The sequence below is a fragment of the Photinus pyralis genome, unplaced genomic scaffold (assembly GCF_008802855.1).
Source record: "Photinus pyralis isolate 1611_PpyrPB1 unplaced genomic scaffold, Ppyr1.3 Ppyr1.4_LG8, whole genome shotgun sequence".
Lineage (NCBI taxonomy): Eukaryota > Metazoa > Arthropoda > Insecta > Coleoptera > Lampyridae > Photinus > Photinus pyralis.
This window is the reverse complement of record NW_022170819.1, coordinates 6,762,492-6,786,770: the sequence shown is the minus strand read 5'-3', so window position 1 is coordinate 6,786,770 and position 24,279 is coordinate 6,762,492. Positions and strand designations below refer to the sequence as shown.

At 35.3% G+C, this 24,279-nt stretch overlaps 2 protein-coding genes and 2 long non-coding RNA genes across 9 annotated transcripts in view; 2 read left to right on the top strand and 2 right to left on the bottom strand.

Annotated features, from left to right (window-relative positions):
- The window catches only part of LOC116177641 (pickpocket protein 28-like), a 47,253-nt gene that overhangs the window by 18,964 nt on the left and 4,010 nt on the right, over positions 1–24,279 (bottom strand). For 4 of the 6 annotated variants that reach the window (XM_031496657.1, XM_031496660.1, XM_031496659.1 and 1 more), the window contains exons 2-10: positions 12,057–12,278; positions 11,764–12,006; positions 11,593–11,713; positions 11,395–11,546; positions 11,138–11,342; positions 6,065–6,332; positions 5,955–6,014; positions 5,730–5,907; positions 5,422–5,682 (exon numbers count right to left, since the gene is read on the bottom strand). The exons of 1 other annotated variant lie outside the window; for it this stretch is intronic. In XM_031496657.1, the coding sequence (XP_031352517.1) occupies positions 5,430–5,682; positions 5,730–5,907; positions 5,955–6,014; positions 6,065–6,332; positions 11,138–11,342; positions 11,395–11,546; positions 11,593–11,713; positions 11,764–12,006; positions 12,057–12,259 (1,683 nt within the window). In that variant the 5' untranslated portion in view covers positions 12,260–12,278 and the 3' untranslated portion in view covers positions 5,422–5,429. Of the gene's footprint in view, positions 1–5,421; positions 5,683–5,729; positions 5,908–5,954; positions 6,015–6,064; positions 6,333–11,137; positions 11,343–11,394; positions 11,547–11,592; positions 11,714–11,763; positions 12,007–12,056; positions 12,279–24,279 lie in introns of those variants that run through there. One more of the 6 variants, XM_031496664.1, reaches the window with a different exon arrangement.
- On the top strand, positions 1,440–2,052 carry LOC116177645. Its single transcript, XR_004146723.1, has 3 exons — positions 1,440–1,574; positions 1,637–1,785; positions 1,866–2,052. It is a non-coding gene; the product is annotated as an uncharacterized LOC116177645 (long non-coding RNA).
- LOC116177640 lies at positions 21,478–23,426 on the bottom strand. Its single transcript, XM_031496656.1, has 2 exons — positions 21,672–23,426; positions 21,478–21,607 (listed from the first exon to the last, which is right to left on the bottom strand). Exons 1-2 carry the CDS (start codon positions 23,414–23,416, stop codon positions 21,526–21,528), a joined length of 1,827 nt encoding a protein of 608 aa, XP_031352516.1. The 5' UTR covers positions 23,417–23,426; the 3' UTR covers positions 21,478–21,525.
- LOC116177644 lies at positions 22,757–23,767 on the top strand. The gene is made up of 3 exons (XR_004146722.1): positions 22,757–22,846; positions 22,902–23,613; positions 23,664–23,767. It is a non-coding gene; the product is annotated as an uncharacterized LOC116177644 (long non-coding RNA).

Sequence of the window (24,279 nt, the reverse complement as noted above, 5' to 3'; positions counted from 1 at the left end):
GCTCTTTATCGCCGATGTCTAATCGTTTATGGCGCCTCGATGTCTATCGGAATTTCAAGAATATTTACTACAATACTTACATATAGATGCTTCAGTTGAAAAATTAATTTCGAGTATTACATCTTGCTTTAAGATTAAAGATTAAATCTACAACATACGAATGAGGGTAGAAAGATTCTAATTCTGCTTCTTTCCGTTTTCATCTTTGGAACACAATTTCAGTTTTATCGTACTTGTAAATCCATTTTCGAAACTGTGAAATTTGGAAAAATTGGAGCGGAGCATGGTTTTTTATCCCGTAGGCCCAATATTAAGTATGATGAGAAACAACTTGTGAATCTAACTTCGAAGCAACAAATTGATTCTAGAGTAAAAAATGTTGTCTGAACATCTTCAAAGCAACATTTTTTAAAGAAGACTGTAAGTTTGTGGTTAGTGGCGGATTTCTGCATGGTCGGGGGGGGGGGGGGTTGTTTAATGGCAACTACTGTTTTCATTAGATATTATTACAGAGTACCCTATTTGGATAAAATAACATGAAAGGTGTTAAGAATATGTAGTGGTTGTTAAAAAAAACTGCCAAATTCTTGATAGAGCAGCTTCCTAGCTCGATCAAAAAATCGCGCTTTTGGAGGTTCTTCAAAAAATGGCAAGTGTGGGAAAAAAACGTTACCCACAAAAGTTTATTCTCTTCCCATGTAGAATAAGAATATTCAATGAAAGGTATAGGTTTCTACTTAAAAAAACTTAAATTACCCTACACTTAAGGGGCAGTTATGTGAAAGTGTGCATATCATCATTAAGTGGGCCCCTCTATATGAAGAATATTTTATATGAATCATTTTTTGATTAAATTTATTCTTTAGAAGTTGCTTAATAGTATATTAAGTATGGAGAACGGTAAGGGATTTTTACCGTTCGAAGACAATTGTTTGGAGGAGGAGCGAAGCGACGACTCCAATTATTGTCTGAGAACGGTAACCCTTAACGTTCGACGTGCTTATAAAATTTTTTGCGCGATCGAAATTAAAATTATGTAACCAATATAAATATGCACTAAGAAATTAACGAGCAGAATAAATCGAAATGATCGAAGTGGTATGGTGTACATCACTAGGTAACCAGTTTATTTGTCAAAATTGAAATTAATAATTTCATAAAATTGTGCATGTGTCTGATGTAGTTTGCTAGCTTTGTACTTCCTTAATGACTTTATGAGCGTCTTTCTATAGGAAACAACAGCACAAATTGTACGTTTAATGTACCTAACAATAATTAAAGATTAAATGTAATGTAAGACTGTTGATTTTTAAAAAGGCGTCGGTAAGTATTTTTGCTGTTCTGTTTTTAGATCGGTAAGTAATTTTGGCGTCGTCGTAATCATAGCAACTGGTAAATGCTACGTACTGTCATGGAAACACACATGGTAAATAGTCAGAAATGACTGATCGCGCAAAAAATAGTGTTAAACGTTGACATTGGATGAAAGTTTAACATGTCCAAAAAACGATGATCGCAATAGCGGTCTGGCTCGAACTAGGAAGCTAAAAATATGCTCCCATCACCATGCAGAAGTACGCCACTGACCACAAATTCATTCAAAGTGCCTAGATTGGTAAATTTTTCATAATTTTAGACACCATAAAAAGCTGCTGTTAAAAAAATTTATTTTGAAGATATATTCAGTGTTCCAGACAACATCCCCTAATGCTTTAATTCAGATGGTAGGGAATAATCATGAAATTGAAGAGCGGACTACAGAGTTGGGCATGGATTCAATTAAATGTGAGTTGTGTATAATCGCTTGGGGTTTACATTTGACGATAATTTGCGACCTAAACCTTTCAATGTTAATTTTATTTTAGCTTTAGAACTTCGATGTTAAATTTGATACTTTACGACATTTCAAGTATGCCAATATTAGTTGTGGCTATACGTTTGCAGTTTTCAAACATGAAATGCTGACGTAGTAGCTTCATTTTTAAATTTTAGGTTTCAGCATTTAATCAAGTCTTAATCTTTAAATTTCAAGTTTAAGCTTGCAAATGTACTATGTACTTTAAGATCCTTTTGCAAATCTATCATTGACAATAAATTCAAATGTAAATTGTAAATTTTACCTTATTACCGTGTTCCCACACTCGTTTCGATTTTGTGTTATTTCAGAATTCGCTGCTTTATTATTTATCCGGTACAAAAGGGAAACCTAGTAATTTGTTTCGATAAGCACTAATTATAGGATTGGATATATATCAAACACAAAGATTTTTCAATATCCGATATTCTTTTACAGGTTTTTTCCTAACGTACAGAAAACAGTGTCATTTAAATGTACGTATGTGGCTTACAATTACAAGTATTATTAAGCAATTAAGCTCCAAAATAAAATGGTAGACATTCATACAAAGTTTAAATCTTTTATTTTAAAAATTTAGCTTTTCATTTTACAATTCACATTGAATTTGAATCAAGAAGGGCATATCTAACAGATCGATAATTAAAATTGCTTTGAGTTGAGAAATATTGAAATTTTAGCTTTGGGTAACGAAAAACCCTGCTATCAGCTTGCTAATGTCAGACTGTAACTTAAAATTTTAAAGTATGTAGCCTTATGAGATAAATAATGAGGAGTTATAGGTATAGCAGATTTTGGGATTAAAGTTAATGATATTCCGGATTGAGAATGAGATTGGATATATATGTTACCGGACAAACCCGATTTTAGGACAAACTAGTTTGGACTAGGATGATCTCCGCAGATGTTCGTTGAAGTTTTGGCCCTTCCCTTTGATCTGCGGCTTAACGAAATGTCGGAAGAGGGTTCCATCAAAGGAAAGGTGCGAGGCGGCGAGGAGGTCCATCAAAGGGAAGGGCCAAAACTTCAACGAACATCTGCGGAGATCATCCTAGTCCAAACTAGTTTGTCCTAAAATCGGGTTTGTCCGGTAACATATACACTTTCATATTGCTTCAAACTTGAGACAAATGAAAACAGAGTGTAACACTTTTGGACATAGAGTTACATTCAGCTAGTCTCTAATATAAACTGCATTTTTAGATAACTGTGCTTTCAGCTTTCGATTCGAACTCTAAAGGTTTAAATTAATTTTCTTTCCATCATATAAATTTATGGGCGAAAATTAACTTATATAGCATTAGTACTAAAGCCTTTTAAATTCTCTTACCTAAATTAACATCATTTTTCTTTACTTTTACTGGAATTCAATTCGACACAATTTTCTGAGATCACATACAAAAAAAATTTCATTATAACAAGTAACACAATGACATAGACAAATTAAATAAACATTTCTACAAAACAAACAAATATTCTGTAGGCTAACAATGCCTTATTGAAACATTTTACTTCGTTACAAACGGTCGAATACAAAAAAGTCGCAAAAGTACCTACTCACTACTTTGTTGTGTTGCCAGTGTGGCGCAGTTCTGTTAAAGCTGGACTGAGGTGCTAAGAGTCTCTGGTTCGGGCATGGATATTTGTAAATGTATAGTGGGTTGGGTTGGTAGCGCAGCCTTGGCTGAAACCCCCGCTCAAAAATAAAGGCAAAATAAAATAAAATAAAAAATAATCTAAATTTTTGTCTTAATCCGTCTGTACACATGCAATAAACGACAGAAACAAATACTTCTCATAGAATTATTTTAAAATAAAGGCACAACCGCGTACAAACGATCTATATTTTATCACCAATTCTGGTTCCATAACAATTGACATTATATAATTGGCAGCTCGGATACAAACTTTAATTTTAGCAAAGACACAATTTCAATTCGAAATAAATCACCCCTTCTATAACTCGAAACTAATGGCGTAAACAATTACTTTGGACAGGAATCAGAAACTATCACTTCTCCTTAATTTAACTGACAATCTTCGAAATGCCGGCCGAATTCCCGAAAAATTTGTATTGGAATGTATACCCAACAAATTGTTACGTACGCTAAGTCAAATTAACCTAGACCAGTGACCACTCTGTTAGATCGGCGCGCCATCCTTCATAAGTCTAGCTGGAGCATCTCCATCACAATTTTAAATCTTCGATAAGGACCGACGAAATGCGAGCTTTCATTTACATCGCACTTTCTTATCTACAACTTTGAACAAGTGCCATCGTTTATCTAAATCAATTAAATTTTACTTTGATAAACTCCCCGTATCAAATATTGACTAGATACTTCTCAAATCGACGCAAAAATTCTGTTGCCCACATGTTTCTTAACTTCTACGTCTTAAATTACACAAACAGATAAAACCGACTACATCTTGAAGTACAGCAAAAGTAAACTACCAATAACATGGGTATTTGTAACAAAATTCTACCAGATTTCCCGCTGGGCATTTCCATAACTTTAACCGAAAATTACGCTACTTACGCGCATTCTTTACCAACCCAGAACGGCACACCTATATATTTTGGATTTCTAACAGAGAGCTTAACGAGTCCGTAAGTATCAGATATTCAGTGTTCTTTTAATTGGTTCAGTATTCGGTGGAACTAGCAATGGCGCAAGGTTCTGCACTGAAAACTGAATTTAGTAAGTTCAGTCCCTTTTTAATTATTGTTTCAGTTATAAAAGCGAAACTTCATTTACTGTCAAATCTAGATCCATCTCTAGAAATCTTGGTGAATTCTTTGTATTCTTCTATATAATTTCTTTAACGAAATTTTTTCTGTAAATTAACATTTTCACTTTATAGTTATGAAAGTAGTTAGTTGTGTGTAGAGTAAATAATTTAATAATTAATGGCACTTTCTTCTAATATCATCAACTTAGTGGGGCTTGAAAGATATTTTGGAATTAAAAATTGGGAACGCGGTTTTTGTTGGGACCAAGCAAAATTTGGCGCATAAGCAGAATGCAAAAAGAACAAGCAGAACATGCATCAATTAGCGATCTTAAAAAAATACGCCGCTGATTATAATTGATCCTCAATACAACATAATGAAACACAAACACCGCCGCAATTTAAAGATTTTGATAAATTAATTTACCATCAAATAAATGTACATACCTCATTGATAATATATTAAATAATTACAAGTATAATATATTATATCTAAAATACTGTTCCTACCTAGATATTATAATAATCTGACAAGAGTATCTTTTAAAAATTAGAAATATGTAGGTAAAAATTTACTGAAACTAAATAATTTGGTTTTTATTTACAAGAAAAGTGTGATATTTTTAATTCAAGTGTCTATAAATATCTTGCATGTTTCAATATTTGTACATTCCATATCTTAGATATTGGAATACACCGCCATCTGGAAGAGTGTTTTGTAATTTGATTTAATGGCATAGTTTAGTTTCAAGTACCACGATACCAATTTTAATTTCTACACATTTTTCCGTGACCTAAATCCTTTGGCAATCCCGTAAGAAAAGAAAAACAACTAAACTTTTCATTCGTTTTTACTATCAATCAATTCGGGTTCGCCTGACCATACCCGTCGCCCATACTTTCTAATATTACAAACTAATCTGAGAGTTAAAAAGTATAGTATTTCAACGCAGGAGGTGACGGATATTCCAATGAAAAGTCCCATAAGTCCTCCGACGTTCGAGAAGAAATCCACGTAGCCGTACAGCTCATTTCTTTCCGACGATAAAAACTGCAGATCTTTGTAGTATACGTTCAGTCTTGAAAAGTGGGATCTAAAATGGGCACAATTGAGATTGAGCGTAAAATTAAAGGGGCTTACTGTCGTTCATCTGGCAAGTCTCCTTTGAGGCCGGCTCTGTCAAAAACTTCGAACGCTTTGTGCCAATCCCAGCCGATCTGCGAGGTTTCCACGTCGTACGATAGTGAAGTGCACGAGGGCCAGCAGTTGCAGCGGCCCTTTCCGAATTCGGCGTCAGTCTCGTTTTCCAAATATCTCACTGAAAGTTCACTACAGTAAAGCGTCAGTTACGCGATTTTATCTCACTTTTGCTCTCTCTCATGCATCCTATGCTGCCAAGACCGCAAAGCACCGTTTGACTGGTCGCTAAAACATTAAAATCAAAACGATTGATTCGTACAGAGGGACATACGCACTGGGCATATTAAACCCAACGCATCCGCATTCCTGGATAGTGTAATTGGCCAAACATTCTCTTAGGCAATTTTCTTGCGTGTAGTGTTTGTAGAAGTGCAAGTACTTTTCATGTCCGAGGTAGCACTTCCTGTCCTCTGGTTTATAGTGGAGCAAATCCTCGGAGATGGTTATCATTACCGGTTTAACGCTGACGAAAACGGCCTGATCTAATGGCAATCGAAAGTGCTTGTCCATGTTGGGTATTTCGCATGGATGATGTAGGGCGACCTGCGGTTAGCAGTAACACAATGTTTAGTACCAGTAGCCAAATTTTTGACTACACAATAATTATGTGCTCATATTGAACTACTTTTTTTGCTGTATCAAACAAAGTTGAAAAATGTTCTCAGGAAGAAATCCCCCAAAGTTTCTCTAAGGACAAAAATGCTAGGAAGAACTCGAGGGAGAGGGAAAGCATTCTCTTAATATTCTTCAGAAGGTCAAAATAAAGAAGTTTTCTAAATATATTCATATGAATATTTTTCTAACAATTCCTCAACTGTCTATTTCCATTACAATTTCCTATATGTAGACTTCGAGTAAGTCGCATAATATCATTAAGCTCACATTATACACCGAACCGAACGTTTTTTGAGAAGGTTACTTAGGCAACTAATATTATAATATTACTAACAATGTTTCAGAGAACTTTTAAGACTATTCAGGTTTTTTCAAAGTATCTTCATACCTTTTAAAGGTAAAAAAATTATCTCACAAAAATTAAATGGGCCCTTAAGAATTTCGAAGAGATCTCTGAAGAATTTAGAAATGCTTTGTACAGTTAGAGATTGTTCATTTAGATAATACCTGCTTTTGTACCTGCAGTCCAAGATGTTCATTTAGAACAGATTTAAAGCTACCGCCAGCATTAAGGAAACATAATCTTCAATCATATCAAGGAAAGGGGAAGAATTTTGAGGTATACGATAATCTCCAACCGAATTTTACCTCGTGTAACATAGTGTCAATGTCTATTCAGGTATTTTTAAAAACTGTTCTAAAACACAGAATTCGCCTTGAAAGACCCTTGAAAAGTTCTTGAAATGTTTATCAAGTATTTCTAGAAGCTATTAAATTAGATTACTCAAGATCGATTGGAGATTCTTTATAATTTTTTTTGGAGTTTTGCGGGAAACTTTCAATTTAAAAAAATATTCTTCAGGGCTCAACATTTTGCAATTATAATTTTCTGAAGATTGGTCAAAGTGTATTCAGGTATTTTTAAAGAATCTTTTGATACATTCAATACATTCTCCAAAAACTCTTCGCATGCTTTATCAAATACTTTCTAAGATTTTTCAAGAATTTTTAAAGACTACTCATGGTTTTTCAAAGTATTATGAACTTTTTCGAATATCTATAAATCAGGTATCACCAAAATTTTAAAATGTTTTAAACACTTCGATAAAATTATCCTTCACAAAATCCCTTAAAGAGCCCCAAGGAATTCTTTCGTCAAGAAATGTTTGAGGACCTCTAAGAACCTCGAGAGGACCTTTAAGGGCTCAATAAACATGTGGAAAATGGTTCGAGAATCTCCGCACATCACTCAAAAATGTGTAAAAGTGGCCAAAAAATGGTCTGAAGGGCATTAAAAATATCCCTCTCAAGCTTCTCTGAAAATTCTTACAAAAACTTTTGAAGGAAGGATCGATAAAGAATCAGTGAAAAAATTATTAGATTCTCGGAAGAATTTTTCGAATCTCTTAACACCCTATGGCGCATCTCTGAAGGCGAATGAAATAGTATGGGAAAAATACAAAACTCCGTGACTACTATCCTGGACCTGCTTTTCTTCTACCCTTCCGGTACAGAGACATCACTATTTGCATTAGACGGGAAGAAATTAATGTGATCAGATACAAAATTTCGTGTTAGAGGTATTCAAAAACAAGCATTTCTACCATTAGCAAAAAAAACTTTCAATTTGCACAAAATTGAAGTGAGGAAAGGTTTACAATTTTACAGCGTAAAGACCACAAGAGCACAAACTGTGTATAATACAGCTAAAAATTCAGAATGAGCTCAAAATCATTGTATCTATAAAACGGCTGTAACTTTTGAACTAGTAGCCCAATCTTGGAACTATTTGAAATTATGGATTCTGCAGGCCACATTCTATAAGAACATTTTTTTCTGGGTCGATCTGAGACAATTTTTCTTTCGGGGCTCAAAAAAGGCAGTGTCCTTCCTTTTTTACCAAAAATCGACTGCACCAAAATTTCTCGGGAAAACACTTTTTCTTATTAATTTTGCTGCGTAGAATCCAAAACAATTCGTACTTTTTCGATCAGACTTCTCAATCAAAAGTTATAGACTAGAAACCAATTTCGAAAGAAAATTCAAAGGGCTGTAACTTTTGAACTAGTAGCCCAATCTTGGAACTGTTTGAAATTATGGATTCTACAGGCCACATTCTATAAGAAAATTTTTTTTCCGGGTCGATCTGAGACAATTTTTTCTCGGGGCTCAAAAAAAGGCAGTGTATAACCTTCCTTTTTTACCAAAAATCGACTGCACCAAAATTTCTCGGGAAAACACTTTTTCTTATTAATTTTGGTGCGTAGAATCCAAAACAATTCGTACTTTTTCGATCAGACTTCTCAATCAAAAGTTATAGACTAGAAACCAATTTCGAAAGAAAATTCAAAGGGCTGTAACTTTTGAACTAGTAGCCCAATCTTGGAACTGTTTGAAATTATGGATTCTACAGGCCACATTCTATAAGAAAATTTTTTTCCGGGTCGATCTGAGACAATTTTTTTTTCGGGCTCAAAAAAAGGCAGTGTATAACCTTCCTTTTTTACCAAAAATCGACTGCACCAAAATTTCTCGGGAAAACACTTTTTATTATTAATTTTGGTGCGTAAAATCCAAAACAATTCGTACTTTTTCGATCGGACTTCTCAATCAAAAGTTATGGACTACAAACCAATATCGAAAGAAAATTCAATAGGCTGTAACTTTTGAACTAGTAACCCAATCTTGGAACTGTTTGAAATTATGGATTCTACAGGCCACATTCTATAAGAAATTTTTTTTCCGGGTCGATCTGAGACAATTTTTTTTTCGGGCCTCAAAAAAAGGCAGTGTATAACCTTCCTTTTTTACAAAAAATCGACTGCACCAAAATTTCTCGGGAAAACACTTTTTCTTATTAATTTTGGTGCGTAGAATCCAAAACAATTCGTACTTTTTCGATCAGACTTCTCAATCAATAGTTATTTACGTTATAAGTCCGGTAGGTTACTTGTAACAGTACGAGTTAGACATTATGGACGAGGCGACGTCAGGAGCCGAGTCAAGAATGTCTTAAACGAGTACTGTTACAAGTACTACCGGACGTATATCGTAACGTATTTTTTTCACTACTAGCGTCTGATGACATGATTATTAACCTTTTTTCCACTTGTAAAGTAGGCTTTCTCGGCATTTGTTCAAAGTGGTTAATAATTTTTTATTATTAACTAGTAGTCAATAATGAGAACTGTCACGCTGTCACTTTTAGAAAACACAACCCGAAATTTCGCTCAATGAACGTTTAGACAAGTTCTCTAAAACGAATAATTGCCACCATTCGCAATTTCCAGAGAAATTACATACCTAAAATTATCACATTTTGAAAAAATTCGAACGAAATTACTCTTTGAAAATATCTCAATGACAGAACAAAATACGGCCTGTTTGACTTGTACTTCCACGTACTTGATTAACATGTTAAATTAAGAAACAAACAATTCTGTCCAACCGTTAACTCTCTTATCAATATAATATGTTAATTTAGAGGATTTCAAGTGCTAGTAGTGAAAAAAATAGTATACCTATATACCACGGTAGAGAAGTCTATTATTGCCTTCGCACCTTACACCCCTCGGCGCAAGCGCCTCGAGATGTAATCTTGGTGCTCAGGCAATAATAGTTGACTTCTCTACCTTGATATATAATGTACTATTATTTCATACTGTAAGTCTGTTTTGTATCATTATTTCATTTCAAAGATTACAAAATTTCATTATATTGTAAAAATCGCATTACCTTTTTTCTGTGGCAACGGCCGTTGCTATAGTTTGTAGTTTGTTGACATTGAATTTTTTTCACTGAAAAATGGACGCTATAAACGTTGTGGGATGTTCCACTGTTCCCGATACAATCCTGTCGAAATCTTATGAAGCAACCGAAAAGTTGGTTCCTAAGAAGTCGCCCGCAAGGTATGAAAAAGAGTACTAAGTGTTTTACCAATGGAGGAACGAACATGGGGCGAAACAAGTAGAGGAAAACGTCATGTTGGCATACTGTTTGGATGCAGTAAGTTTTTGAATTGAGATTTTTTTGCCTGGGTTTCGGTGTTAAAGCGTCATGGGGCATGGAAAAGCTCATCGACGGCAGAAAAATACATCGAAGGCTCGGTAGAAGGAAAAGTTAAGATTGCCCGTATGATACAACTGATACCTACAAGGCGGCGAAAATTTCATTGAAGTTCTACAGCAGAAGGAATCAAACATTACTAACTCGACATCCAGTAATAAGCCAGGCGTTAGTGTTGAGAGCAATACAAATTGTTTCATTACAATCAATGTTAATGTTTGAAATAAAGAATTACAGGCAAATTTATGTTGGGGTTTTTAATTAATTGTGTGAAGATGTCAAATTTGATGTATACAAATAACAGTCCGGTAAGTGTTGCTTAGCGACACTTACCGGCTCTGATGCTGTAATAACTCACCTACCGGACTCAAAATGATAGTGTAATCGACCATCTACCGGACAGTATGAAATAAAAGTTATGAACTAAAAACCAATATCGAAAGCAAATTCAAAGGGCTGTAACTTTTGAACTAGTAACCCAATCTTGGAACTGTTTGAAATTATGGATTCTACAGGCCACATTCTAAAAGGAAATTTTTTTCCGGATCGATCTGAGACAATTTTTTTTTCGAGGCTCAAAAAAAGGCAGTGTATAAAACCTTCCTTTTTTACCAAAAATCGACTGCACCAAAATTTCTCGGGAAAACACTTTTTCTGGGATTGCATACCTTGTATCCTTGCAGTGATTGGTCGCACAAGTAGTCTAAGTGAGAAGTATTGCTGTACATTGCATCAATCAATAAACCTCCCTGTATTCCCGACAGGAATGTCCGTCTGGGATAGCTGTCGGTATAATTATCAGTCGGATATCCTCCATCTAATGACCATTGTCTTACAGTTTCAGTGTTCTTGGTATTTTTTGTGATGTAATCGCTAAGTAATTGCGCTTTCATGAAGGGCAATAAATGTGTTGATTGTTACTTACTCGACATCCCTGAAGACTTCATCATATGGCAGCATGTTGAAAGTGTAGCATAAACCCTCCGACGTATACGTGTGTATAAAAGTATCAAAGTCCAATTCCTGCCCTAACCATTTAACCTTGGTAAGATCGGGCATATATATCTCAGGCAATACCTGAAAATACTTCATTATAAACGAAATTGATGCCTGATATTGTTACCAGATAGAGAACAAGCATCGCATCATCATCAATAGTCTTATTAGAATCTGTAAATTGTATGAATTCGCTAAAGTCGAACATACCACTGCAGACCATTGATAGGGTTTCAAACATTTCATTCCTGTAAATGTTCGTATTTATATTTGAAAAAAGTGATATTATGAACATTACTCGTCCTTAGGAACATGCAACCCTTGCATTTTTTTCAATATAATGTCAGTAAAATTAAATATTTCCGTATCAAACCTCGTCTGTGGGCAAATGGTGACCGCTGGAAAAGGTATATCAGATATAGGCTTTTCAGTTGTGGAAAAGGTTACAATTACTGGCGACGTTTGCCATTTGTTATACGTTTTGTTAATCAATATCGCGCAGATCGTGAAAATCCCAGTTACATAAACGAACCAAAGTAATCTAAAATAAAACGTTACAGTAAGGTCCAGTTTTTGTTTCAGTCGCCCTACTTCTCTAACAGGTAGCGTCCCCGTTGTCCCACATACTTAATCCCGTGGATGCTGGTGGAATCGCAGTACTGCGAAAAGTACAGGCTTAGATTTCGCAGGAAGTTCCTTCGGGAGTTTCCTTCGGCTTGGGGATGCAATGGGGTTTGTTTCACAAAAGGCGCCAGTTCGAACGAGTTCAGCTCCTCGTTCTTGTTCGCGTCCATCTTGGGTGTCTTCAATTACCTACAACCAACACGCGCGTCACACACCTATGATACACTGAGCTAAGCGTAAAGACACAACACAATTAAAAGCAAATTAATTAGTTTAAGTGCTGATAAAAAAAATTGTGTAACATACAAAATGTATATCGCATAGCATTGACGTTTTTAGGACTCCAATAAAACTAAAATTTATCTGAATAGGTCATCATTTTCCATCCCATTCATTCATAATATAGACCCACTTCTTCGTTTAGCCTTATTAATCCTTTTTTTTATTACCATTCGTGCCATTTTCAAACTTTGCAACAGTTAATTTCAAAAGTTCAAGAATTAGAAAAACAACCATTGTTGAAGCGCCGCAGAAGTTACACCCCTCTAAAAAACATAACTATCTACGACAAATTGTATGCAAAATAAAATCGGCGATGTACATTTAAAAACCTTGCTAGTAACCCTTTTTAATATGTATAATTGATTAAAAACAAATTCTTTAGCACCGCAGAAGTTACAACCCTTCATGAAACATGACGTAACACTAAATAAGACCCAAATCTCTTTAAAAAATTTAAAAACAAAAATGGCGAACGTGTATATATTTTCAAACGTATTTGAAGGGGTTGATTGTTGCCGTTTGAAATAGGTATAATCGACGAAAACAACAAAAAATTATAAGGGCCGCAGAAATTAATTCCCTCCAGGGTACATGACTATACTAAATAAAATCAAATTTTAGTAAAACAAATTGCAAAATAGAAACGACGAGGGTGTATATTTTCATACACATTTAAAAGGGTTACCAGCAACCCTTTTAAGAAACAAAAAAAATTGAAGTGCCGTGGAAGTTACATCCCTTCAAGGGACATGAATAAGATCGAATTTTCTAAAAAATATATTTAAAATAAATACGGGATGGTATATCTTCCTACGCATTTGAAATGGTTGCTAGTAACCCTTTTTAAATATTAACAATTAAGAAAACAAAATTTTTTAACGCACCACCGAAGTACCCATTACTAAATAAACTAAATAAAATCGAACTTTCTTAAAACAATTGCAAAATATAAATGGCGAGGGTGTATGTCTTCATACTCATTTAAAGCGGTTGCTAGAACCAAACCCTTTTAAATGTAAAGGGTTAAAGAAACAAACATTGTTGACAGGCCGCAGAATTTACACCCCTCCCGGCAAATCGTGTGTTTATAAATAAGTGTGCCGATTTTAGAAGTGTCCCACGCCTTAACTCCTCCTACAGACATATTAGTATCATTAGTATAAAAAGATCGAATTTTCCTAAACAAATTTGGAAAATAAAGACGAAGAAGTTGTAAATTTTTGACGCGCCTCAAAAGAACATTATTATAATTAATAAGGTCGAATCAAGGAGAAGATGTATATTTTCAAAAACATTTACAGGGGTTCGTAGTAACCCTTTTAAATATAATCGATTTAAAAAACACAATTTTTAAACGCGCCGCAAAAGTTATACCTCTCCAAGGGGCATGACTAGACATATATTAAAATATGATCGAGTTTTTTTCAAAAAGGATCAAAATAAAAACGGCGAGGGTGCATATTTTGATAGGGTCTTTAAAGGATTTGATAGTAACCCTTCCTAGATTAAAGTTATAGTAGTAGTTATTTCGAAATAAACGGAGGAGTGTTTCGTTTGGGATCAATCAAAAAGTGGTGAAATTTGCATTTTTTGTTTAATTTTTTCCTCAGCAATTCCATTAATTCCAACTATCACAATATCTACTTAAATCGTAAATTTTTTTGTTATTTGGGACATTTTTAACTACTGAAGTAACTACATGAAAAAATTAGATGAGGCGAGGGACATTTTCTCACCGGAAACTTTTAAATGAGTATAACTTTTGTTTGAAAAGTGATTTTAAAAAACGGTTTGATAGTTTTGTTCCTTAACTGATCAAGTATGTATACAAACCAATTTCGTCGAATTTTCGCCATTTTCGTTGTCCGGCCAAGAATTGCAGTGGAATTTATTTTTCGAATTTTCAAAAACTAATTTCAGTTTCGCAATTTTCATGACCCCCGGGTATCAAATTTCGTCGAAATCAGAATTTTGAAAAAAAATTTTAAAAAATTGGAAAGAGCAAGCCACCAGTAAAACTCTAATGGTCGCCGAGAAAATGATTACAGAAGAAATGCAAATTTCACCACTTTCTTGAGAGTGACTCCCAAACGAAATACGTAGGACCCTCGATTTCTTAGAAAAACTGCTTGTTTTGATCCCCTTTACCACCCAATTTTTTTACACTTATATGTAACACCCTGTATACCTTCGATGTTCGAACACCACATTTAAATTGAACTTAAGTTCCCTGTTAAGTTCTAAATTTCAAGGATCACTTCTCAAACTCAACGAAATTTCGAATTTTAGACATTCGTTTGCCTTCCAGTTCAAAATTTTGATCTACAACAAGTAAATGAGGACAGAGAGTAACAAACTATATATCAAGAACACAAATTTTAATTAATAATAATAATAATAATAATACATACATAACTACATAACTTCACCAGACACAGACACAGACACTAATCGTTACTTGATTTTAATCCGTGCGATTAGTTAACCAGGCTAGACCTGAGTTCTCACAAGAAACACCGACCATAATAATAATATGGTCTTTATTGCATCTTTGTGTATTCACATTAATCAAAGCAATGATTTTAGGGCGAAGTTCAGCTTAGGACTGTTCTACCACTTAACCCTAGATTGGGCCAGTTTTACAATGAACTAGTAAAGCTTCATAAGGACCAATTTACATATAAATTCATATAACATACAACGCAAATTAACGAACAACAGTGGCACAACCAATGTAACTTAATTGTAACTTTCAGTAGATGTGAGGTGTTCAAGGAGGAAACTTTTAAATTTAGTTTTACTATAGTGCATAATCTCATAAGAGTATTTATTAAAAATGTGTACGGCAACATGGGAGAATGAACGTTCACGCAATGTAGTATTAGATATTGGAGGAGTTAATCTACCCTTAAATCTCAAATTAAGGTTATGCACATCTGTTCTAAATGTCAGGCGTCGATATAAATAAGCTGGTGTTTTCATATTAATGAGAGTGTGAATGAAGGTGGCAGTATGAAAGTATCTCCGATCATTCATATTCAGCCAGTTCAGGTCTTTTAACTTATAACGCACCCGTTCATACTTTCGAATTCCAAAAATTAATCGAATACATGAATTTTGAAGCTTTTGTATACGATATTTGTCAGTACTGTTCAGGCACGGGCCATAAATTACATCGGCATAGTTTAGATGAGACAAGACCAAACATTCACACAAACGCTTTTTTTGTATTACTGGTAAGTATTGACGATGGGGATAGATTAACTTTAAATTTAGGTAACATGTTTGAAGTGTTTTGGTTACGTGTTTTGTAAACCTTAAGTTTTCATCGAAATGCAATCCCAAATTTTTAACGTCTTCTTGAATAGTGATGGCGATATTATTCACTACTATTTCAGAGTTTCGCTTTACAACATCGCGATCTTGCTTCATTCCAAAAAGAATTACTGCTGATTTACTCGGATTTATGACTAGTCCATGATCCAACGAAGTTTGATAAATTGCTGAAAGGTCATAGTTGAGAGCGGCATTAGCCTGGAGAGCTTCCCTTGGATCAAAGGACAAGTACAATTGAGTGTCATCTGCGTAGTGATAATAGTTGCATGAGAGTAGGCAATGGTTGAAATGAGATGTGTACATTAAGAATAATAATGGTCCAAGAATGGAGCCCTGTGGTACCCCAGTCGACGTCTGACAGAATTCTGACACATTATTATCGTAGACCACCGCCTGGCATCTATTAGAAAGAAAGCTAGATACAAGTGCGCATGCTTGAGGCTCTAATCCAACGTAATGTAAAATGCCCAATAATAACTCATGACTTAGGGTGTCAAAAGCCTTTGAATAGTCTAACAGAACTAAATAAGTTAACTTCCCCTGATCGCTGGCGCATATAATATCATCAGTAACACTAAGTAGGGCTGAACTGGAACTGTAACCCTGCCTAAAACCAGACTGAAGAGAAGGAAGCAATTGTTGGAAATGGAAAAAATCTCTAAGTTGTTGTTCCATTACTTTTTCTAAAACTTTAGACAGGGTAGGAAGAACGCAAATGGGTCTTAAATCGTTAAGGCTTTGTGGTTCCCTTTTTTTTGGTAACGGTCTTACATACGCGATTTTCCAAGCGGCTGGAAATACCGAGCATTTTAAGCATTCATTTATTATATGAGTAACAAATGGAATGATAAACGGAATACATAAACGTAATGCCCTAATACCTACGCCATCATGTCCTACTGCTTTCGATTTGATTTTTAGAAAAATGGAAAACACTGTGAATTCATCTACCGAACTGAATTTAAAGGTGCTAGTAATGGAATCCTTTAGATTTGAAACATAAAAATTAAGTATGCTATCATTGATATCGCTGCGAGGGATCGAATTTATAAAATGGGAATTAATATCATCCCCATTCAAAAGAATTCCTTTTTTTCAGTTTTAACCATAACTGTAATTCGATTACGCATTGTCTTATAGGCATTCCAGTCCAGAGGATTACGTGATAGTTTGAATTTGCTTAAAAGAGTGTTTCTAATTTTGATCATTTCGCGTAAATTTGGATTTAGCCAAGGAGCATAATTCTTAGTCTAACAGCGAATAATTTATCACTTGCAAGAGCGGTTTTAAACACGTCTACTCGATACTAGCGCGCATAGCCTAATCATGCTCTTTCGTTTTTTGAGCGTCAGTTAAGTTAGAGGTTTCAATTAAATTCCAAAGGTCAAGTTTCCACGCCTTTCATTTTTGATTAATATGGTACATTTTCAATTTCGTGCACATTTTCAATAAGGAAATGGGGGCCGCCAAATGGAAATGAAGAAATTATGCACGATATCTTCAAGATAGTATTTAAAAGATTCTTCAAGAAATTTCTCTGAATATTCCACAATGGATTCTTGAAACGATTCTCCAGGAAACCCTTGAAAACATTCTAAAGGACGCCCTTCAAAATTATTTAGGAGATCCTTCAAGAAATTTCTGACGAGATTCTTTAATCTGGGGGGTTTCTCAAGCCTTCTTTCAAAATATTTTGAAAAAAAAATATTGAAACAATAAATCATCAGGAGTTCTTCGACCCTGAATTGGAAATTACTTTTTCACCGGACAACGACAAATGTACAAAACTCGATCGGCAGCCGTTTTAAAAACGTGTATTCAGGTAAAATGGTTTTTTTACATCCAACCTGCGCGTCGACTAATTCTGTTTTTTGGATTGCTTGGAATTTTTTCAAATTTTTATCCTAAGAACCACCTCGTTACCATGGGTTTCTAAAACCCGCAGGTATTTAAATTCCCACTTTACATAAATTTACATGTATTCGTAGGTTCATAGGAGATGCTTCAAAGTAATTTGTAACTTTTTCTTTTTGGCTCATTACTACAATGTAATTTTTCTTTGACATACTTACATATTGCACCCTGTATACATAGTATAATTAAATACAATATATGCCTTTCTTCTTTAAATTTTGCTCTGTTTAGATAGGATGCGAGAATTGGTATATTCAGTGAAATCTCGAGCTTCAAAAATTTAGTAAATAGACTTTTTCCGCTAAAAAATGTAAGACGTTTGTTGGCACAAGGTTTTATTATGAATAAATTGGCATCCCAGCTTCTATGGTATTATCAGTGATTCTTCAAGGACTCATTATAGATTCGTTAATCACTTTGTGGAGAATTTTTAGACAACTCTTAAAAAACTATAAATAAAAAATAATCTTCAAGAACGGTAAAGGGCCATAGAGAATTTGAGGGACGCTTTGAAAAATAAAAGAATTTGTGAGAAACTGGAAGATTCCCTGAGGTATTTTATTATTAATATTACAAATTACAAAGTAGACTCATCCAATTGTGATAAACTCTTGAATTGGTTCGGGGGAGAAAGGGAAACTGGGCTGCGCTGGACAGGGTGGTTAAATATACCTACCAAAATATTTGAAAAAAGGCAATGCCGAATGCATTTTAGGAACCTTTTTCTTGTGATTCTTTTGATGAAATTTACTGTTTTAAAACCCCTTTCTTATATAATATTTGTTCCTGTTCTATAATTTTTCGTTAAACGTTTACTTATAACAAAAATTAATTATTGACAGTCTCTTTCTGAAATGCTCGCTGAAAATTCTAGATATCCAAAAAATCTTCTGACATAATGAATTGATTTTTCTTGGTTTTAGCTCCCTGCCTGTTTCGTTCAGAAGGTACCTAATTTGTTTGAGGTTTGATTCAAAATACGATAGTTGTAAGGACGATTAACTACTTATTCTCTTACAAAGTATGCCTATTCTTAGTCTATGAATAAATGTAATGGCAATGTAGTTTTTGAACACAAAATTGCTTCTCACAGTGTATTACGAAAACCGTCTTATCTCATTAGCGCCACAAGTGGGATAATATGCCTCATAGACGTGTACGTAATTTTAAAATTACCTGCTTCCTGAAATTCACTTTGAATGTAAATTGCAAAACTTGGAAGTTTAAATTGTGGTTTTTATTATCGATTGCTTTACTAATCGTCTGGCTAAATATGCAAGTCCCCAAATTTCATATCTTAGAGTCGGCGCTGACTTTCCTTGGCTGAAACAGTTTAGGTATGGCAATGGCATGGCCTCGGAGTCAGCTGAAAACTATTATAAAACAATTTTTTTTTATTCTCCTTTAATTAAACAATCTGCCATAGCTTATTTAGAAATAAGTATTTTATAGGATTGGATTAATGATTACAAAATGACATGTGGGGCAGAATTCCAGCGAAGTCTCCCCTTACATTTTTAATAATGTAATGTGTGCTATGAAAAGAACATAGGTATAGTATTTGACAAAAGCAATTTACAGTTAACATGTTAAAATGTTGTAGGTAAGTCATTATAAAACAATGAAGTAGAGGTCATAATTTAATTTCTGTATACAAGTTACCTTGGTACAGCCGTAATGTGTACCTAAATTTGTATTGTACGACGCATCGCGCATAATTTACAAAGTTAGCACATGATTGCTAAACAGCTGGAACTGATAAAACCCAATCCACAGTTTTTATGTAACGATATATAGGTACAACTTTTTTAATGCATAATAATAGTCAATTTTAGTGTACAAAAAATTAAACAAAAGCTCAATGCCCAAGGAAAAGCGGAAGTGGATAACTACTTCTGACATTGGAATAGACGAACAGAAAAGTTGGTCATAGTAGCACCCTTATTATTTTGAAATTTTTTGGTTTGGTTTGGAAAATAAGTGGGGGTTTTCTTTGATGATTTCATCAATATGCATGGATTGGTACCACGCGGCACGTTGAGCAGGAGAGATTGCATCAAATTCGTGTTCATCTACTTTCATTTGACTAATCTGCTTGTTAAAAAGGCGAGTCCCTTTTCGACATTGCTGTTGTTTGTGTCGTTGTTATATCTTGGGCGACTATTTACCTCGTCTTACTTTCTACCAATCACAAACGCGAAATTTTGAATTACAAATCGTTTCTAGATGGAAAAACTGCAGGTCTCGTCTCATTTTCGACTCGGATTTTTATTGCCACCAGCACTCATGTTTCTTGTTAGAATATTACTTAGCAACATGTTTTTTCAATTTAAAAATTAGATATGATATTGGTGCGAAAAAAACCCTTGGGACGAAAAAACCGTCGGGAACTAACATGAACTAATCTTGGGGTCATCGCAATAGCTGCATTTGGGGAAGAGCCACAACTATCACAGGATATCGAGAGCACCGTGTGGGTCGAATCCCATTCTACCGAAGGGAGCGGTCCAATAATCAGTAGCGGAATCGTCGAAGGTGTCTCAGGGAGTTGGGCGACCCGAAAGAAGCTCCCATTCAAAAGATTGAGGGGTTACGCTTACGTGACGTTATTAACCCCCCAGGTACGATCATGAAATTGATAAAAACGGCTAAGAGGGCACCTTAATTAAGCGTTTTCAACAAAAAAATTTGCGGGAGCAGCCCTAAATTTTCCACAATACAAAGTTCACATAATTTCATTGAAATGTGGGGGTGGTTACTTTTAATTGTGAGCAATATTCCAACTTAAATTTTTTAAGATATAATTAATGTTATTTTTGCTCGATTTAATACACGTTAAAGATGGTGTATAGCTATTACATGTGTTTCTAGTTATACCATAATAGCAGTGTAGTTTTTGTTCGTCACAGATTCTTTCCTTTTGCTCATAACACTAAGAATACTGTATCTTCAAACATCCGAATTCGTTTGCAAGACTACAGATTTTATTCGAAAATCAAAATATTACCACAAATTCAGCACATTCAATTCTTGCCCAATCTTGTAGCTACAACTAGCTATCATTTATCTTTAGTCAAAATCGGCTAAGCAGTTGTTTTGTGGGTTGTTAAAGTCAAAAGTAGACGATTATAAAAATGAGTAATCTGGTGAGTAGACTACGATCCAAATAATAATAATAATAATAATTTTATTAACGCTACAAGGCATTTTGCATACAAATTAAAATTATAGTGATACACAATAAAATACGCAACATAAATCAATAAAACGAAGGACAAGATCGACGTGTAGGAGAGATAGCGAAAAACTTGTTTATTGGATCAACAGTGAATTCCCAGTACGTTTGAAGGCGGCTAGTGGCAGTCCGAAGAAATCGATTTTCAGATGTTGATCAGGTCAACCATGCGGTTTAAAGGGCTGTTTTGGAAGTATAGCGTTCGGCATTGTCGTGCATGTAGAAGTCGAGCCGAACGAACAAATCGTTGCGGTACGTTTAAATTAATAGTGGATAAAATATCCGGGCAGTTTAGGTGACCATTTAGTAGTTTGAAACCAAAACATGCGGTAAGTAAATTTCTCCTCTGTTTAAGAGTCAGTATTCCCAAGTAAAATCGGACATTTTCAGTGCGATCCAATATGATTCCATGAAGAAGGAATTTGTACTTTATAAGGCGAAGAAAATTGTTCTGTATCTTTTCCAGCCGGTTGACGTGAGTTAAGTAGTATGGTGACCAGATCGTGCAGCAATAGTCCAGATGCGACCTAACCAGGGAGAAGTATAAAGTCCTCAGTGCGGTTATGTTGAAGAAATCCTTGAATTGGCGACGAATGAGCCCAACCATTTTGCTAGCCTTCGAAATAACATGATCGTAGTGATGCTGGAAATTCAATTTTGTGTCAAGTACTACCCCCAGGTCCTTGATGATGCCCATATGTTGAAGTTCTTGACCACAAAGATGGTAGAGCGGAACAGAAGGCGATGATTTCTTCGAAAAACAAATTGAACAACATTTGGTTAAGTTCAGTTGCAAATCATTATCTAATACCCATATTTCAAGTTGTACCAAATCTTGTTGAAGGATCAGCACATCCAGGGTGTTCTCGATAGGTCTGTAGTCGAGCTTAAGATCGTCAGCAAAAAGGGCATGATTTGAGGAGAATATCGAAGATATGTCGTTGACGTATGCCAGGAACAAAGGCGGGCCGAAATGTGTCCCTTGCGGAACTCCAGATTTGATGTCAATGGGATCCGACAAAGTGTCATCGATTTGGACTCGTGCTTTACGACCAGCTAAGTAGCTTTCCAACCATTTCACTGCTTGGTTACCTAGACCGTACTTTTTTAGCTTGAATATCAGCAATTTGTGGTTAACCCGGTCAAATGCTTTGGAAAAATCTGTGTAGATCGAGTGCACTTCAATACCTTGATCAAGAGAACCAAAAATCCGGTTCAAGTATAGAAACAGGTTTGTTTCCACGGATCTTCCTTTTGTAAAACCATGTTGATTAACCGATAACACTTGCGAGAAGGCCTGGGTGAACTGCCGGACAACTATGGATTCGAAAAGTTTCGGTATAGCCGACTGGATGGATATTGGTCTGTAGTTATTGTAATCGGGCTTGATTCCATTCTTGAAAATCGGTGTAATTTTCAAATTCTTCCAGGCACTCGGAAAAACACTTTTCTCCAACGAAGATGAAAATAAAAGGAACAATGGTCGGAATATTGATTGAGCACAGTTCTTGAGAAATTTTGGTGGAATTTCATCCGGTCCTGTGCTTCCAAATTCATCAATAGCTGATAGACCGCCAAAAACCTCCTCAGCCGTTATTTTGAACTGCGCGAGCGCGATTTCACTGGTCGTGGAGAACGAATTTTCGTGAATGCGGCCCTCCACGAAAGCTGTAGAAAAGTGTTTGGCAAAATGATTGGCAATTTCACGACGGTCAGATGTGGACTCATCATCTTTTATCATCAAAGGGGGGATAATAGAAGTTTTGTTCATATTATGATAAAATTTCCAGAACGACTTCGGATTTAAAGTAACATTTTCTTCACAGGTTTTAATAAAGGTGTCATAGCACTGTGTGGTCAAGGATTTACACTGAGTTCGCAACTCTGTAAAAACTTGATAATCGATGTTGCTCTTAGATGCTTTATATGTTTTGTGGGCGAGCTTCTTATCCCTAATCAGCTTATGTAGTTTACTACTAAACCATGGCGGGTACGTTGATTTAAAACATTTAATTTTTGGAACACATACATTTAAAATGTCGTAGATGACTGTGTAAAAGTTTTCAACATTTGATTCCAAATCTCCATTGAAAAATAGTGAATGCCAGTCCACGGAACGAATGTAGTCATTGATTTGATCATAAGGAGCCTTCGAGAAATTGAATTTGTAGACTGGTTGTTGATTCGAGTCATCACACTTGAAGAAACCTTGGTGGGTGTGAAGCGCTACACTAAGTGCTGGGTGGTAGGAATCACAGTTAACTAAATTAATATCACAGTTAGAAACGGAAGTATCACAGTTAGAAAAGACTAGATCAAGGATATTGTCATTCACCCGGTTGTTGATTGAGTTGAATTGATGGAAGCCGAACAGGTTGAATGCGTCACATATAAGCTCTGAAATGCGGTTGCGATTACAAAAAGTAGTAAGGTGTCCATCTTCCTCGTCGCTATCCCAAGTGGTGTTAGTCAGGTTATAATCTCCTAACAGTATAACTCTGGCTTCCGGGAATTTATCAAGAGCTGATTCCACAGACGTTATGTGGGATTCATAGATCATACATCAGAGTTGGGCGGGATATAGGTACAGCAAACAAGAATGGTCCCCTGAGGACTTAAATCGATTATTGCCCAAATTTCTTCAACGATGGAAACTTGATGTACATTCAGAGGAAGCGATTTGAATGTTGATTTGATTGCGACAAGCACACCACCACCACGAACTTTGACACTCGTTACGGGCGACCTATCTTTGCGGTATACAGTAAATATATTTGCATCGAATAGTTCACCGGAAGCAATTTCAGGAGTTAACCACGTTTCCGTTAAAGCAATAACGTCGAAATCGATGGATAGTGAATTACAATAAACCGATTTCACCTTAGTCTTTAGGCCTCTAACATTTTGATAATAAATCTCCATAAATGCAGAGTCATTAGTTATCCTTCTGACACCGGCCCCACCGCCCTTGAAAAATTTACGGCAGTAGAATTGATACTTCTTCTAGCAATGAAAACAAATTCACGCACAGCTACCCCCTTGGGCCACTTGCTCGCATCCAGCAAACTTTTCAAGTGCGATTCCCTTACACCAACTTTAAAAGAGCAGGTGTCTTTATTATCAACTAGTAGAGAAGAGATAACATCGGTAAGATTCCATTTCGATTTAACAAAATCATATATATATATATGCATGTCTAAGCGTTTTTACATGTGCCCAATCCGAAATACCACTTGTATTGCTTGTCAGAAACATTGTCGGGCTAAATTTAATTTTAAACTGACTTTGTACAGAATATTTTTTTTGTTAAAAGCTTCAGTGCCCATTGCTACCACGGAATGTCTCACTAATTTTCGATTAACGGATTTAGCATAATTAACTCAAAGCAAAGCAAAGTTAGGAAAATATAAAGTGTATGTATTA

Coding starts and splice junctions, on each gene's coding strand:
- LOC116177640 (XM_031496656.1), bottom strand. CDS start 23,416: ATGATCTATGAATCCCACATAACGTCTGTGGAATCAGCTCTTGATAAA. Junction 21,608..21,671: donor GATTTGGTACAACTTGAAAT/ATGGGTATTAGA, acceptor TGTTTTTCGAAG/AAATCATCGCCTTCTGTTCC.